Below are 18279 nucleotides of genomic sequence, written 5' to 3'. Positions count from 1 at the left end.
TGTTGAGTGTTGCAAGGGCTTGTAGCACTTCTTTTTCTATGCTGACAAAACAAGTGACACCATTCCACCGGTATCAAGGGAAGGGGGGGTACCAGCCTGCCTTTTAAATACTTTCCGCCATGCATGGACTGTAAGCCCTGTCCCTAGTTTGGTGCTATGTTCACAAAGTTAGTATACTAAAACATGGCTGTTGCATGAACTCCCCTAGTGTAAGCACACTAATATCGCAAAGCAGAAGTGAATGAAAACAGGTGTAAGGAATACCTCTCTTCAATCATCTGAGGTCGAAGTGAAATATCAGATTTTCAAGCCTAAATGCTGCTTTGGAAAGATGTTTTGGTAATACATGTGATAATTACCAAAATCTGATTAAATCTGGGCATTTTTCTTTGATTCATGCTTTTTATTTTTTTTGCTATTGGATGGATGCTGAATAGGTCAGCACAGTCTTCTCTTATCATTCTTACCAACCCTAGATCCTTTTTCTGTTCCAACTCCTTGGTCCCACCTTAGAATATGTTCTGGCTACTTCTGACAACTAATCCTTATTTTGTAACTTTTTCAATGGCACCCACTTAAACGGATGTCGTTATGAAGCATAAAGCACTAAAGTCTTTCAAGGCTTTCTAGTTGTCTTTGCAACTGATGTAAAACATATACCAAAGCTCAGAATTCCTCTGAGGCAATTACTATAATGATAGATGACATTTTTCTTTTACTACAATGGAAAATTAAAAAACCTATTAAAATAAACATGATCAGTAGTTTTCTAGTCATTGCATATGACAGAAGTGACAAAGATTTACTTGTTAAAGGCAAATGGTGATAAGGCAAATGGTGATAGGTTGAGACACAGGTGTAGGAACACTTATTGCAGGTTTGGTCAAAGCAACTGTACATACATTTGGTATAATTAGACAGCTTCTAGATTTAAACTTTGTACATGAGTGGTCCCTAAAAATTGCTATAAATATAAAATACTTTGGAATTGCTAACTAGGATCAGAGAATATAGTTCTAAGTCTCTCAAATTTTTCTTCAAATATAGAAATGAAACAAATATTGATAAAGGGTTACAATTTTTCTAAGGCACCATTAACCCTTTTAAACATGAAGCAGACCGTAATCCACATAACCAAATTTAATAACTAATGTATTGGTTATTATTATTAAATATTCTCCAAGTTGCTAGGAGTGGTCTAATCTTTAACCAGGTAATAGATTTACAACTGGACCTGAAAAGCTTGGTTTGAACACAAAATAACTGCTGGGCCAAACACCTCTGCATTGGTCGAATATTTTTGGTTTTTGATGTGGGTCTTCCAATGATATGTACCACGAAATAATTGAAAAAAGGACAGCAGATCACATTGTCTACCGGACCAGAACTCTTATTTTTGCTAAGATTTGCGTGATGTTTCTCAACAGGAATTTTACTTCAGAAAAATCTTGGACGACTGGTTCAGCCTTATGCACTAGTACATATTGCACAGTCTAACCTTCCATGCAACATGTATACTGGTAAAACTGCCAGCAGCAAAGAAGATGTGCACCCCGAAATAAAAGTAGTCAATCAAAGTGATTCACCACTCTGTATATCTGCACTCTTTAGGGGGCTACTAAGATACACACAAATGTTTAGCAGTTCAACTTTGTCCACACATTGTCAACATGTCAGCCCAGCTTCGACAAGAACTATCAAATGACCACATGGCATCATGTTGAACACACAATCAACAAGCGACTTTTGAGTAGACTAGCAACACCGAGAATTTCTAGATGTGCTTTCATCGGAATATTGCATCAAGTTCAATGCAGCAGAGAAACGAGTCACATCAGGATAAATTACAATATGATTTTAAACAAGTTGCAAAACAAACCATTACCTCGATTTTGGCATTTATTTAAATGATCCCTAAGTGGTTCTGCCACGCTCCAAAATTTCCAACACAAATTACCTAATAGAGAAAGGGCCCCACAATTAGGTCTGCTCAAGGACCAATTGAAGCGGATTATAAAATTTACCGTCAACTGGATGACGGCAAACTTTCTAAAGATTAACTCTGACAAGACGGAGGTGCTTGCAATCACAACATCATCTAGCCCTTGGAGTGACCTCTTATGGCCCACGGAATTAGGAAACCCCCCAGTACCGGCAGTAACAGTGAAAAGCCTTGGCATAGTTATCGACACCAACCTCACTATGTCAGCCCAGGTTTCAGCGGTGGTGGGCACTTGTGTAGGCCTGTTGAGACAACTACGCAAACTGTCTCCCATCCTGAAGGCGGACACTCTCAGGAGAGCAGTGTCAGCATTAATCCTGGCACGGCTGGACTACGGCAACGTCATGTATTTCGGCATCACGAAAAAATTAATGAACAGACTTCAGATCGTCATGAATGACGCGGCCAGACTCATCTTTAATAAACCAAGAAGGACCCCTGCTACCCCCCTCCTTCGTGAACTTCACTGGTTGCCAGTGAATCAACGGGCCAAGTTCAAAGGCTTATGCATCACGCAGAAAGCCTTATATGGGCAAGCCCCTAAATATATTAAAAAACGCCTTGTCCCATATGCCCCTAGCAGGAACTTACGTTCAGCAGAGGCTGCACTATTGATCTGCCCAAGGTTTAAACTGTCCTCCCTCGGAGGACATACGTTCTCCCACACAATTCCAAAAGCATGGAATCAACTGCCTGAGAACCTACGCAAAGAAACAAAGCTCCTGCCTTTCAGGAAAAAGTTAAAAACCGTGCTCTTCCAAGAGGCATGGGGTACCAGCTAGCCTGTCTTCCCGCTACAACTTGGTGTCCACTCGCCGCTAAGCGCTTAGAGACCCCTGGTTGATAAGGCGCTCTACAAATCAAAAATACAAATACAAATACAAATACAAAATGATGGTGGATATGGTGAGAAAGGTATGCCGTAACAGCATTACATGTAATCATCAAAATACACATACTCCCTAAAATGTAGGATATATTATTAATTCCGGAATCCCATAAAGGAGTGAAATCAAACAAAAACCTCATTGTTTGATTTCCAATGTGTTTGGAGTCCTGATTACTTCAACTTGCAAAACAAAATCATGCTTAATTATTAGAAATAAAGTACACAGCTCAAAAACAAACAAAAAGACACATGCAGCAGACTTAATGAAAACGTTTACACTTGTATCCAATGGCATTCACACCTTCCTGAACGGTTCATAATAAAAATTAGTAATTTTAGTATGAAACATGCTAATATTTTTTAGTTTAAGAAACACGCATGAATTCAATCAGCTCCTAAACTTTGAGCAGTAAAGTCATGCACCTGAGTTAGATTAGATGTTAATGCTCACTACGTTTTAAGACTGGGAGGGTTAGTTATTAAAAGGGGACACTGGATGTACGGTATGCATATAGTACCTTCAATCCAAGCCAGAAAGCCCAAATAACAGCAAAAGCATGTTTATTTCTAGCCTCTTCTTTCAGACGTCTCAGTTCCCTTCGCGCCTGTAGTGCATTTGAAAATAGCATTAAAAACCTCACGGAAAAAAAACATTACTGTTGGCTCCATTTGGGAGTCAGTGGAGTATGAGTTAGTTACTTAAAACCTAAAAGTTATGTGAAGAATCAAGTGGTCCTGTGTGAAGCATCTTTAAGCAAGTGAGCAGTGGGAATGAATTTAAATCACAAATGCATGGTCATTCGAAGGTCTGGACATAAATCCCCTTCCTTGGATGCACAGGCCTCCAGGAAACCTTCAGCCCCCGACTTAATCTAAACAGTTTTGCATCTGTTAGTATGCCTTTAAATGAGCGTGCAATAGCATTTTCCACCAATCCTACTACATGTAAAAGGTTGAGTGACAAAATATTTAACTTTAGCTAAAAGAGTGCTCAGTAACTTACATACTCACCTCTGCAGTGATCTTAAGGTTAAACATTGACATACTACCAAAGTAAAGAAATTGACTATCATTAACCTGGGTAATAGTAAAGTATATTATTTGCAGTACTTAGGAAAGGCAAAAGTGAAGGAATAAGTGTTATAAAAGAAATATGTTATTACAACATTTCCTATGTGCAAAATTCCAGGAGAATTGCATGAGGTTATATTTTCTAAACATATTCTATCCTTAACCAATGATCGGTTTGCAGCAGGGCCAAGAATACCAGGATCTTGTATGAACCCAGTATTAATGAGACAAATGTGTAATTTTGAACAACAAGTGATTTGTGGATCACTTGTATTGTGTATTAACTGATATTAGTAAACTGTCTGAGTAAGCACCACACAGGAGACCACCAGAACAGTCCACTCTTTCTAAGTTCAGAGTTGAGATTAGCTGCAGTTTAGAAAATTGTCTTAGTGCTTACCCTACTCACATTGTGAGACATTACAGATGTATAACAGCAGTTCACCACCTACAGCACGAGCTAAAAGAAATAGGTTTTTGACATTCCATACCTGGGTACCATGCCAGTATGCCGCAATAGTTGTAACAGCTTCTTTACACCTCTTCTGATGCTTCAGTTCACGCAAAATCTTTCGAGCCTATGTAGAATTGATTAAGAAAATGAGTCAATATTTCATTCACCAAATAGAGCATTGTAACCAAGTCAAAAATGTCGATCTGGTGTAAATAATATTCTCCACCTTTGGTATTTTTCATAAATTTACATGCATTTTAGCTAGTAATCAGGAAGGGAATCTTGTGTATTTTCACTAGTATTAAAGGTATCATTATACCTACAATTCTCTCTCCACCTCACTCACAACTTATATGCCTCAGTGAGGTTATAAATATGCCTTACATCTTGCAAATTAAATAATTGTAGTGAATAAAAGTAGCTACAGGTAAGTGTTGTGCTTGCAAACTACATTGAGAGTGCAGTGCCTTTAGAAAGGCACCTACCACTCTCACAAATGCACCTGAAATGCTGGGCATCAATGTCGCTCAATAAAGGTGATGTGCCTTCTCAGCTGCTGGTGGTGGTATGATATGGAGAGTGTTGCACTTGATTTCCATCTTCACTAACTTTCTGAGGAATGTGGAACACGATCTCCGCTCGAGTTCCACATTCCTGTGAGTGTGAGGAGAGTCCAAGAAAGGCAGCTAGAGACTGGCTGGCAAAGGAGGGGCAACTGTCCTTGTGCTCAGGGAAATAGTTGATTAAATAAAGTGATTTGAGGTTTGCGATAGGGCTTGTTGATGTGTATTGTAAGTGGTTAGATGTAAAATTCATGAAGGAGGTCACTACCAAGGTGACCATGAATGTGTTGAAAGAGGTTTGGTGTGAGGAAGGGATACCTTCAATGGTTGTTACAGACAACAGCACGCAGTTGAAATCTCAGTAAATGCGAGTATTTCTGGAGGCCTCTGGGATTCGGCACAATCGAACTTCACTTGACAATACCCAAGGGAATGGAATGGTTGAGAGGGCAAATCATAAGATTAAGGGTACCATTCAGATGGCGTTAGCTGCTGGGGGAGATGAGAGGGTCATGATTTCAGAAATGTTGTGGACTGGTTGCGTGTACATGGAGTGACAAGTAAGACACGCTTTGAGTTGATAAGTGGCTGGTTGCTGGGACGAAATTAGTCCCCACATGGATTAAGGAAATGGTACAGCGTTCTGGTAAGCAACCAGTAGTTCGAAGCAGGTACAAAAATCATATCAACAGAGAAAAAACTAACTTCTTCTGCAATGCGCTTGACAAGGCAAAAAACAGACCCAGAGAACTCTTCGACATCATAAAAAAACAAACATCCAAGCCAACCACTGCCCTTGTACAACCCTCCAAAACTCTATGTGACAACTTCGTCACCTTCTTCAACGATAAAATAGCCAAGATCGAACTATCCCTAGACTTCAGCCCTCCCGCGTCGACCAACATCGATCCAACATCAACAGACACCACCTCCACAGACCCCACCGCTACCGCATGGTCCTCCTTCAACCTCGTCCATGAAGCCGAGATCCTCAATCTAATCTCATCCTCCAAACCCTCCTCCCACAACCTCGACCCCATTCCCTCCCAAATGGCCAAAGACCTCAAACTCACCCTTGCCCCACTCTGGTGTGAAATCATCAACAGCTCCCTAAAGACTGGCACCATCCCGGACTGTCTCAAAGTCAGCCAGGTGACTCCCCTCCTGAAGAAACCAGGCTTAGACCCCCAACGACCTCAACAACTTCAGACCAGTCTCAAGTCTGCCTTTTCTAGCCAAAATCCTAGAAAAATGTGTACTACGCCAACTCAACAACCAGCTTGACAACATCAACCTTCTTGATCACAATCAATCAGGCTTCAGAAAAGGATACAGCACTGAAACCGCAATCCTGAACATAGTAGATGACATCCGCAAATCCCTTGACACGGATCAGTGCTGCCTACTCATCCTCCTAGACCTGTCAGCGGCCTTCGAACCGGTTGACCACAAGCTCCTCATCAAGGCCCTCAAGGAAAGAGTGGGTGCAAACGATGTGGTCCTGCAATGGTTTGACTCCTTCTTTCAGAACCGATTCCAAAGAGTAAAAATAAAATCCTTCACATCCGACCCTCTCCCCGTGACCAGAGGGGTTCCCCAAGGATCCGTTCTCTCTCCTCAACTGTTTAACATATACATGGTACCCCTCACCATCATACTGAAGAAAGCCAACATCCCCTTCCATCTCTACGCAGATGACACACAGATCTACATAGAAACCACCTCCTTCAACGACATCCTAAGGCTCAACAGCACTCTCAAAGAAATCCAAGCCTGGCTTGGGACGAACCACCTCAAACTCAATCAAGGAAAAACCGAATTCCTCCTCATCTCCAACAAGGACGACAACCCCCAAATCACGGAATGGGTGAAAGCTATTAATGCTCTCAATGGAAATCTCACACTGACTAACCCAGTAAAATCTCTGGGAATCACCCTTGACCACAAACTTTCAATGACAAATCACATTAAGAACTCCGCAAAGAGCGCCTTCCTCAATCTGAAGCTCCTCAACAAAATCAAACCTCACATCCCGCAGAGGGATCTCCAACTAGCCACCCAATCTCTGGTGCTGTCCAGACTGGACTATGGAATCGCAACCTTATCAGGCACAGCCCTATCACACCTAGCACCAATGAAAACCACCCTCAATGCAGCTGCCAGAATGGTCTCAGGGGCAAAGAAATTCGACCACATATCCCCGCACTCAAAGACTTAAAATGGCTCCCAATGGAAATGCGCGCCAGCTTCAGAACGGCCTGTCTTACACACAAAGCCTTGCACACAGGGAAACCGGAATACCTAGCCTCCAAGCTCAAGAAAGCAGGCCAATCCAGAAACCTCAGAAGTTCAAACTCCCTACTACTAATCCCCCTGAAAACCCGGAAACAAAAAAACGCAACTCGCTCGTTTGCCGGCAACACCCCAAAAATCTGGAACTCCATCCCAGTGGACACCAGGACTACCCCTTCCTTTCCAGATTTCAAGAGACGCCTGAAAATCCTCTACCTCAACCGTGCATTCCCGAACTCTACCTCAGCAGCCCTCACTGCAACTATGACTACCTCAAAGTCACTACCTCAAATACGCCCCTCAGGCGCCAAATAACAATGTTAATCCTTGAACTCGTATGAATCTTTTTCTTGATATACTGTTCTACACTTGTGCCCTCCAGTTCGATTGTAAAGCGCTCCGATACCCTCGGGTCTGGCCAGCGCTATAGAAAACTCCAAAAATAAAAAATAAATAAAATAATAAAGTAGTGTATGGCAGCATGCCATGTCAACGCATCTTGCAAGGTGAATGGGTGAAAGCTGTGGGGATGATTTATTTAAATTCAAAGGGCTCTTTAGAGATGTACGAACTCTACATCATTCTGTGGTGTTGGAGAATGGTGAGAGGTGGAACTATAGGCATGTGGCATTGTACCAGAAATGAGACGGGGATGCAGTCTGAAAGTGGAGCAGGAAATGTTGCCTTCTAACAGTGCTTTTATGTTGATGTTTGATGATTTTAACCCTTCCTTGATGCATGGGTTGGACGTGAAGATGTCTTCACAGAACAGAGGCGATGCATGTGCCAATATTGGTCCTGGTGATGCTATTGTGGAGAGGACAAGGTGTAGCAGATTTCGACACCTGCCAGGATATCTAGATGAATATGTAAAGGCTTAGAACCTTCATTGGCTGCCTGGTCATCCATTTCTGGAATTATCAATCATTTTTTTGTTTGTTATCTTGTTTGTTCTACTCTTTGTCATGTAATTAATTTTAGTTTGGTTGTGGTAAGGGGAGGGAATGTGTTACAATTGGTTTCTATTTTCACTTACTTTGTGAGGAATGTGGAACACGATCTCCACTCGAGTTCCACCTTCCTGTGAGGGTGAGGAGATTCTAAGAAAGGTAGTAAGAGACTGGCTGACAAAGGACAAGCAGCTAACCTTGTGCTGTAGGGAAATACTTGCTTAAATAAAGCTTACCATCAACCATCCAGCTGTACATTCATGTTCCTTTTCCGCTTCAAGAGAGAGCAATGTGGGTGCATCTCCTTAGTGGAACACATGTTGCCCCCTCCCTTCTAGCTAATGTTGATTTTGGTCAAGAATATAACTCACTAATATATGTTATAAACTGCTTTAACCTAGTCTTGGAAGAAGGAGGCCAACAAATTGCAGGAAAATTGATTGACTATATTTTATTTTATGAGAGCTTGGTCACTTTTTACTTTTGTTGTAAACAGCTCTTTTGGTACTGTGGTGCAGTGCTCTGAGCTCTAGTCTGTGCTATAAAGGAGGTGTAGGGTGCAGCAGGCTGTGTGTCTCCCTTTGTGGTGAATCTATGGCTGGGTGTGGTTCCTCTTTGGGATGGCACTCTGAGCTTCAAGGCCCCCAACTGCTTTATTGTATCATTGCCCTATTTTATCCTGTCCCGTCACTTGTCCACTCCCATTCTAAAGAGGTTTCCCCTGTGACAGTCATGTTTATTGTGGCCTCAACCTTTTGTTAGAACCCCTACAACCTCAGCCAGGCATGCCTTCTTAGGAATCTGCTAGAGCACATCTGCCTGATGGCTGTGTCTGCTGCGTCCAGAACAAACTTCAGGTAATTAGAGAGATTTATTTCCTTCTTATACCTGCATTTTTCCTCTTTTTATATAGTTCTGGGAAGGGTTGCATTACCTTTTCCATCTTCTCCCAATGCTGACAGCCATATCTGTTGAGCAGTGCACTGGAATTTGCTCCCCACCAGTGTATGGTGCCTGCTCTCTCCATCTTGCATCGGACCATCTCTACCCTATTGCTCTATTTTTCTGATAGGTGCCCGATAAAAGTGGATGTTGGCTTTCTTTCTCGTAGAGTTAACCAGAATAGTGTCTGCAGCTGTATCAGAAATGGGATTCCTGGTTGGCTGAGGTATGCACCCAGGCCAGGCTGGAAACACCATTCTAGTCAGGGTAAGCTAGATACACATTAAAAGATAACCTGTGCTCACCCTCTGGTAGCTTGACACAGAGCAGCCAGGCTTTTCTAAAGAGGCAATGTGTATTTGTGCAACACACACGTATAGTAACATAATGAATACATCACAAAAAGCCTCCAAACAGGTTTAGAAAAATAGATTATATTCTTAACAAAACAAGACCAACTTGAGAAAAATCCAATGTATATAAATTGAGATAAAATTTTAAAGGAATACATGCAGTAAAGCACTTAGAAGCAAGTAGTGCTAAAAAGTTTACTTTAGACTGGGGCAAAGTCAAAGCTCGGGCCAACTGTGATGGAGCACCGGCCGGCTACAGGACCTGGTGGGTACCTTTCTTGGTTGCAAACGGCGAAAAGAGTCTATGTTGAAGCCAGCAGGATGCGTCGATCTTCTCCATGCAGTGAAGGCGATACAACTGTTCCGAAGATGGGTGCCAGAGTCCAGAGGCATCGAGTGATGCACTGATCTAACCAAGCTGCAGCAGCGGCAATATGCTATCCGATGTGTCAACCTCTAAGGGCATAGCACTGGGCCTGAAGTGCCGATTCTACTCCTGCAACAGGGTAGATGTGCCGGTTCGTCTATGTGCAGATAAGAGATGTCAAAATTCATGTGGCAAGTATCTGGGCCTCTCCCAGTGAGCCAGGCACAGGAGCAGGGGTAGATACTTTGATATCCCTGAGTCTCAAGCAACAGGAGGCAAGCCAACAAGCCCTTGGAGATCACTTGGAGTGAAGGCAGAGTTCAGCTCTCCCACAGCAGAATCGGAGAGCAGCAGGCAGCAGAGCATGAAACCTAAAACAACACCTTCCAGATCAGCAGGCCAGTTGAGTCATTTAAGCAGCACAGCAGTACTTCTGGCAGAGCTTCAGTTTCAAGCCCAGTAGAGTCCGGCCAAGCACTTATAGCCAAAAGTGCTTTTGATGTGGAGGTGACTTAAAAGCACCTCTCTGAAGTGCACAATTATCCCTTTCATCCCACAGCCATTTCTGTGAGGGGAAATCAGACCTTTGTGTGGGGATAGAGCACTGACTATTCAAGTGACGCATTAGCCCCTACCATCCATCCTGCAGAGGCAAAGCCATCAGAATACAGATGTATATAGATGGTTGTTCAGACACACCTATCCGTCCTGTGTCGTAGCTGTTTAGAGGGAATACACAAAGTGTAGCTGACCCCCTCCACCTCAGACGTGTATTGGAGACAGACTGTCAGGCACACAGAGCAGTAAGTGCAGAGAAATCCCACTTTCTAAATGTGGCATTTCTAAAACAGTAATGTTAAATCCAACTTCACCAGTGAGGATTTATCATTACTGTTCCAAAGATATGAAACATGAACAAGCTACTCCCCTCTGATCAGGAATTACTGCTCAAAAGTGTCTAATGATAGCCTAAGAGTGGGGTAGGCTTCACAGTGCTGAAAAATGAATTTGGGTGTTTGTCACTACTAGAACATGTAAAGTTTATTCACACATGTCCTACCTTTTACTTATATGTCACCCTACCCTTAGGGTTACTTAGGGCTTACCTTAGAAGTGACTTATATGTAACAAAATGGGAGTTGAGGTTTGGCAAGTAGTTTTAAGTGGCATGTCAAAGTGGCAGTAAATTGCACACACAGGCACTGCAATGGAAGGCCCAAGAAAGATTTGAATGGCTACTTCTGTGGGTGGGACTAGCAATGCTGCAGGCCCACTAGTAGCATTTGATGTATAGACCCTGGGTATATGTTATATCTCGTTACAAGGGACTTACTAGTAAATCATATAGGTCAATCAGATATACACCAATGTCACCATGTTTAGGGGGTGAAGCACACGTTCTTCAGCACTGGTTAGCAGTGGTAAAGTGCCCAGATTCCTAAGGCCAACAAAAATATCAGCAAAAAGAGGAGGTAAAAGGGAATAATTTGTGGAAAGACCAGCCTAAGGGTGACAGGCTGCATTGCCCTTTGATTGGTTGGGTCCTGGGAAGAATGTTTGAGTTCTCCACGTAACTAATTTGGCAGAGACTGAGCCTTTAAAATCGTCCCTCCCATAATCCAAGATGTTTGGTAACGTTGGCAGGTACTGATATTACCTCTGAGAGGGGAGAAGCATTTGAGAGGAACCAAGAGTATGTCTTTTCTTCCTCCATGTGGGCTCACTGGTATCGGCCTACCTCCTGATGAGAACATTATAGATCACAATATCTTCAGTAGGTGGGGGACATGAGGATATCTTTCAATCCCCTCCTCTCGTGAATCAATGTCTACAGCCTTCCTCTTTTATCTGGTGCATCTGTGTCTTCCAAAATTCCTAAACTGGCCTGACACGCTTTGTATGCCTCCTTTGCTTTTCTCAGTACTTGTAGGGATTTCAAATCCCTTCAGCAAGTTAAACCTCTCTTCTCATCAGTGCCTCAATGTGAGCCTCAAAATGTTGATTAGGTGTTTTTTTTAATACCCATCTCTCTCTGTTCAGCGTTATGTGCCTTTCTCTTCGGCATTGAACTTCCTTTCCGTGGCACTTCTTCTCGCTTATTTCAAGAGAGTCTTGGAGGAATCTGACGACCGCTGCTCCATACTGGGGTTGTTGTGTTGTTACTTGGTGCCTCTTCTGCTCTCTTCCCTCCAGTATCTTCTTTGACACCTTCTATTTTGGACTCAATGACAACCTGATCAGAGTCAAATCCTTCCCCCTCTGCCATTTCAGATTCTTCAAGGCTCTCCTCATAGCTAGGCAGCCCAATGTCTTTTACGGAGGGATGTTTATTCTGACACCGCGTCATGGTGTATGGTGCCCACCTTGGTTTTCCCTTTGTGTTTAAGGTCTTAGGCAGGAACTCTACATGTGCTTTTCATCCCTCCAAGCTGTGTTCCTTCAGCAAACTAAGGTTACACACTTTGTGGCTGCCCTTTCAGGTAAGCTTGTGGTGGCACTTTAGGTAGGAACTGGAGAGGATATGCCCCATTCTCACTGCCACCAAGTGAAAATACCTCCGAAATCTAATTTTTATTAGTGTTTGTGACTTGCCTCAATGAGTCCTGCAGGTCCAGTGTTTCATTTCCTCAGTATTTTCTCGACTAACTCTTTCTTCAACACATCCAAGGCTCCTTTTCCCTCTACTTTGCATCCAGACCAAATGAATATGGGCTTCTGGGTCATAGATCTGACATCACAAGAAGACCGACTTGGCGCCAAAGGGACACACACACACAAAAAGGACTGAACAAACAAAATTCCAGACCCAACCACTATATGGCAAAAACGTAACACCGGAATTCAGAAAAAGAGACAATGAAAAACATGAGCTACTCAGAGTCTGAAAATGTTCACACAGACAGCCTATTCCAAATGCTAAGTCAACATTCAGTGGGGATGTGAAAGCACAGGTTAACAACGTAGCAAACTTTAAAGAGATGGAAGGAGATCAAGTTAAGAAAAAGTGAAATACAAAAGGTGAAATGCATGCCAAACTTGAACCGAAAAATATACTTATCGCAGCCTAGAACAAATACTACTAAAATGAGACCTTTAAGTGGAGGCAGATACATAGAAAGGTCAAAGTCAATATATTCATCTCTGAATCAGGGACAGGCATGCTTCTCAATTGCTGAGCAACTGAAGACCGAATTCAGTCTGCACTGCACATCAATTACTGTTCTGATAAAATTAGTACTCAAGGAATTTACCCAACTGATCAGAGGCCAGGGGTGGCAAGGGCAGACAAGAAAGCGAAAATGCCCATTGATTCCATCAAACAACTGCTTGCTGTGTGCCACCGCTACCCTAATCAGGGTCCCGTGTTCACTGTGCCACCCTTTGGAACCAAGCTACATCTGACCAACAAGCCCCAATCATGGCAAAACCAGACTTGGGTTGCTGGTGTTCCGGTTCAGGGGTGATCAGGCATGGTAATTTGGCTGGACTGTTTCTATTGGTGTAGGGTCAAGACTGATTTGCATATGGCTGGGTCTACACTGAGGTGGCAAGATGGGCAAAGGTACTTTCGGTTCAAATGCTACCCTGATCAAATGCATGTGATTGGATTTTTTGCAAACATTTGACCCATCTACTTTAGTATTTGGAGTGCCACTGCTGCATCATCTTCTATATTCAGAAGCAGCTACAGGCTTAAATCCTAAAAGTAAATGGGACCATCAAAAAAGTGTAGATTTGCAAAGAAACATTACATCCACCATAGGCTACACTGTAAGTGATCTTAATAAAGTAACGTTTAACTCATCTGTAGACCTCAACTCTAGAACATAAACATGAAATGCTACAGAACTCCCTATAAAATAACTTCCACCCAGATCTCCCCCACTACAAGACTCAGTTTTGAGGTTTCATTGACTGCTGAGGTATTCCAAAATGCCATCACAGAAATGGTAGAGGATCTTTCAGGTGCCCCAAATGTCAGACATAGCAAATGAATACATGCAATACCATAATAGGACCATCAAGAGAGTATATCAACGACCCTGTGCTTCCTTTATTACCATGGTCTCTCACATCATCAGGCTGAGTTCCTAAAATCATGACCTGTATCCTTCTGTCAAACAGTTTCAGAACTGGGTAAAACATATGACTCCACACAGAAAACCACACATTATAAAGATGCTTTGGACCCAGAGTGCTGTTGGCTTTACTTTGATAGCACAATAAGAGGAACTAAATACTTTAAGTTTGATTCACATATTGTGCATCAAGTAACTGAGCTGACTGAAATGTTCAAGGAAGTCTTCCGAAGAAGCACCTGGAATGGGACAGTTTCTGGACCCTACAGAAAATCGGGTACTCCATCACTTAACACAACTTAAAACTGGGGTAAGAACTGGATACATAAAAACAAGACAAGCGTCCTCAAAGACCAAAACATGCAAGGCCAGAAACACAAAGAATAAAGGGTCTTAGTAAATGTGGGGCAGCATGCAGAACAAAAAATACAAGGAGCTGTTCCCTTATGGGTGGTAGAGAGAACTCAAGAAGATATGTGACATTCCGCACTTCAAAAACAAAATGATAGAGAGAAACTACTGATTCTTACAGATAGCTTAAACTGATTACACAATACCCCTTTCAGATGCCATTAGTATGAGGAAAGCAGGCACTAAAGAGTCCTCTAAAATTTCCCTTAGTGCTAAAGTACTGGATGATTTAAGATAAGACACCGCAAAGTCAATATTAAACCTCCTCTTGAAGTGGACTCCAAGGAGGGCCCTAACAGTTATGCAGAAAACATCAAGATCTTAACAGGATGGTAGAAACCGTAGGGTGCTGAATAGGTCTCATGTTTTAGATCAATGCCACCCTACATTTGACTGGCCTTAAATGTATCTCCAACATGAATACGACACCTGTGAAAGGATGATTTAGACAACGAATGGCATGCAACCCTGTACGGACTGTGGCAACATGCTCATCCCAGTCCCTTTGAAAAACATCTAAATATCACTGACACTTTAGGCATCTTAGACTCTCCTCAATACGCATCCTAAATGGTAGAAACAATTATGCAAGGTAACCCATGCCACCTGCATGCAAAACTAGAAAAAAATATCCACAATGCATGACAACATCCATTTGCAACCTAAGCTTGTGACAGGTTGCACTACAAACAGGACAGGCAAAGCAGGTTTCAATCTATGCATCTTTGATATTTGTTTAGCCAACAAAGGTGTCTCAAAAAGAGAATACACGGTGCAAAGCCCCTAAAACAAAAAAAGAAAGATTAAAGGTTCTCTGTAAAACTACAAAAACATGTTACTTTCAAAATTGAAACCCTAAATATGTGGAGGAGACAAGCGGACATAGTGCTGGGGAGGCCTTATGAATAATTGTGTATTTAAGCTGTCTTGGAAAATGCAACAAGGATCATGGACAGCAACTGACAGTAATGGTTTTCCCCCACATAAAAGTATTATGAAACATTGCTAGGTGGGTTGAATGTAATAAAAGTGTTTGAAAGACTTAAGTCATGTTGCATATAATGTGTACAATTTAAAAAAATGAATGAAGTTACACAGTAGTTATTTATTATTATTTGATCAAATACATTTGTGTTTTCACAATCGTAAATCATCCATTTGATTACTCCAATTTGTATGTATTTGGCATAAAAATCTAACATAGCTTAAACAACATAATAGTTTTCTCTTGATATGACAGAGTCTAAACCCATGAGGTAATCATAGCGCACTTTATGCCCCAAAATGTAGGACATGATCGTGAAAGTTAGATACTGCATCATATGTATTTTACATTTTGGAAAACAGTAGATTACTTAAAAATTAGGCAAACAGGGTCTTACTTTGAAAAGATGCATGTTCAATGTCTTAATGCTAGTCTACTGTTGATATTTACATTCAAATTAAGGACCAGATTGGCTCGAGTGTTTCAATGAATCACTCACAGAGGGTATATAGCACTAAACCTCTGGAAAATATTGCCATAAAGAGAAATATTGCTCGTTACAAAAAAGAAAGCATCATTCTGTAAACAAAAACTCACCTTCCAACCTCTGATGTAAGACTGCACAACAATGGTAGAGCTCTTTATCCGACTGTATTTCTGTTGTTGCTGTATTGATAAATGTATGCAGTTTAGAAGATTTAACATATTTAACAGTTTAAATAATCTTAATATTTTCAAAACATCAGTATGTCAAAGAAACCTGAAGTCTAGCACAGCTGGTAATGCACAAATTGAAGGCGATTCAGATTGTGGATATTACTTACACAAAAATACCACCTTTACTTCCTCTCGTGGTGAATGCCTAGTCGCAAGACTCATTCCTTCATTAGTAGAGAGATTGTGCTCTGCAATCATAAGGACTACCACATGGTTTGCAAGCCTGTGTCCGAATTCTACGGACACCTTGAGTAAATTCATTTTGATACCACACAGCTGCAACGTTTATTTAAAATGAATGATGAAAATCAAATCTTCAGTCAGCTCCTCGTGGGTACGAGAGCTGTTGTACGCCTTAGCAAAAGGCTTCCAGGCCTCTCAAACTGTTACAGTCCCCTTCAGTCACGTTTTGCGGGTAAGTGATTAAAGGTCTATCTGGCAGAATCAGTGTACGATGCGTCTCGCGATAACTCTATTTCAAAACATCACAGAAGGGCGCGTAACAGTTTTAGAGACCCATGTCTCAGGTGTCTCAGGTTCCCATGTGTTATATACTGACTTATAAATGGGTAGCGGTTTGCTAAGGGGTGCATTGGGGTCACTACAAAAGTGTGATTCATCTGATACTGACAAATTGTACTGTGTTGATTTGATTTGTTAATCATACATCACACCATCTTGTTTTGTGTTTATCAATGATTGTCTATGAATACAATTGATTATATGCAATGACCCATTTGATTCTTGTCATACATTGTGCGTCAATTTTAAGTATAGTAGATTAATTACTTTGTTGAAACCTTAAGGGCTATTGGCTGTGCGCTTCCATTGGATATGGAGTTTTCTCCATACTCCTTTCAATGAAGCATACAGAGGTGCCAGAATATAAGCCAGATTATAGGCTCCTCCTTCTACACAACAATTCCTCTCTTGCTGACCACGTTGGGTATCATGGTTAGAATGTAGAGCAAGATATAGGGGATAACGTACTCTCTGCTGTACATTATAATAATAATGGTAGATACCAAGGAATTCCATGGTCATATATAGAGGAACAAAAGTAAACAGAATAGTGATGGGAGGGATGCATGAATTAATCTCAGACCTCCTATTCCATTATTTCTGTGCCCACAATGCAGCACAGATTAGAAACATCATTGATCCAAAAGGATCAGTCCATCCCAGACTGCCAAGCCACGTCCTCTCTGAACCAAAACACATGCTTCCCGATTTCACTGCTGTTGGGGCTTTTCAGTCAAGTGCAATTTGGTGCCAGTGACAAGGTGAGCACAGAACTCTGACCCCACTGGAGCACGGTCAAGACTGATTTGTATATGGCTGGATACAAACTGAATCGGCAAGGTGGGTTGCAGAATTATGGTTTGGAAGGCTATCCTGATAGACTGTTAGTGGTTATAATAATTGCAAACGTTCATTCCATCACCCTTTGTGTCTCTTAAATAGATGAACAGGGAAGAAGGTGGTTCTCTAATAAGATCATGAAACTCCAAGGTGACTTGTAATATCCTCTAAATATACAGCAGAGGTTTTTTTAATTTAAAATACATGGTCACACCTTCATCATTCACACAACCCACTTCAATCCTTTGGTGTCTTTCTCTTTCACATGAAAGAGATAGTAGATTTGTAGAAAAATAAAAGTGGAATCTGAGGTGCAAAAGTAAGCATATCAAAAGCAGTTAATATTTTTGCAAATATCTCAAAATGTGCTGAAACACAGAGTAAGTTTGGCTTCCTCTAATGACCTATAACTGATAGAAAACAAACATGCTGCTGCAATTATCTAATTTCTTCTGATAACTGTTCATTTGAAGAAAAAGGTCAGATGAAGGAAAAGCCAGTTCTAATTTTCGTTGGTTAAGCAGTAGCTGTAATTATGCTCTGTGGCCTGTCTTTCACTTTGACAACTGACTTTGGCAGCAGGCATTATGGTGTCACCGCTCAAATGTAATAGGTTATTATGGTTGAGCAGCAACATCATTTCATTATTATAGGTGACTACAGACGTCAATACTCTACTGTAAAAACAAAATTAGAGAATTACTTTCATACAGGAATTTCAGATTCCCATGTGTTATATACAGACTTATAAATGGGTAATAGTGAATAATGGTGGGGATTTTTTTCACTGAGGGGTTCACAGTGACATCAATTAGACAACAAGGTGAAAAACATCCAATTTA

At 41.5% G+C, this 18279-nt stretch overlaps 1 protein-coding gene across 5 annotated transcripts in view; it reads right to left on the bottom strand.

Annotated features, from left to right (window-relative positions):
* MYO1B (myosin IB) overlaps positions 1-18279 on the bottom strand; it is a 911317-nt gene that overhangs the window by 145985 nt on the left and 747053 nt on the right. For 3 of the 5 annotated variants that reach the window (XM_078680405.1, XM_078680401.1, XM_078680400.1), the window contains exons 21-23: positions 15956-16024; positions 4454-4540; positions 3410-3496 (exon numbers count right to left, since the gene is read on the bottom strand). In XM_078680405.1, the coding sequence (XP_078536531.1) occupies positions 3410-3496; positions 4454-4540; positions 15956-16024 (243 nt within the window). The remainder of the gene's footprint in view (positions 1-3409; positions 3497-4453; positions 4541-15955; positions 16025-18279) is intronic. The other 2 variants (XM_078680402.1, XM_078680404.1) reach the window with 1 other exon arrangement.

The sequence above is a fragment of the Lissotriton helveticus genome, chromosome 3_1 (genome assembly GCF_964261635.1).
Source record: "Lissotriton helveticus chromosome 3_1, aLisHel1.1, whole genome shotgun sequence".
In the NCBI taxonomy this organism is placed as follows: domain Eukaryota; kingdom Metazoa; phylum Chordata; class Amphibia; order Caudata; family Salamandridae; genus Lissotriton; species Lissotriton helveticus.
This window is presented reverse-complemented; position numbering and strand designations above follow the sequence as displayed.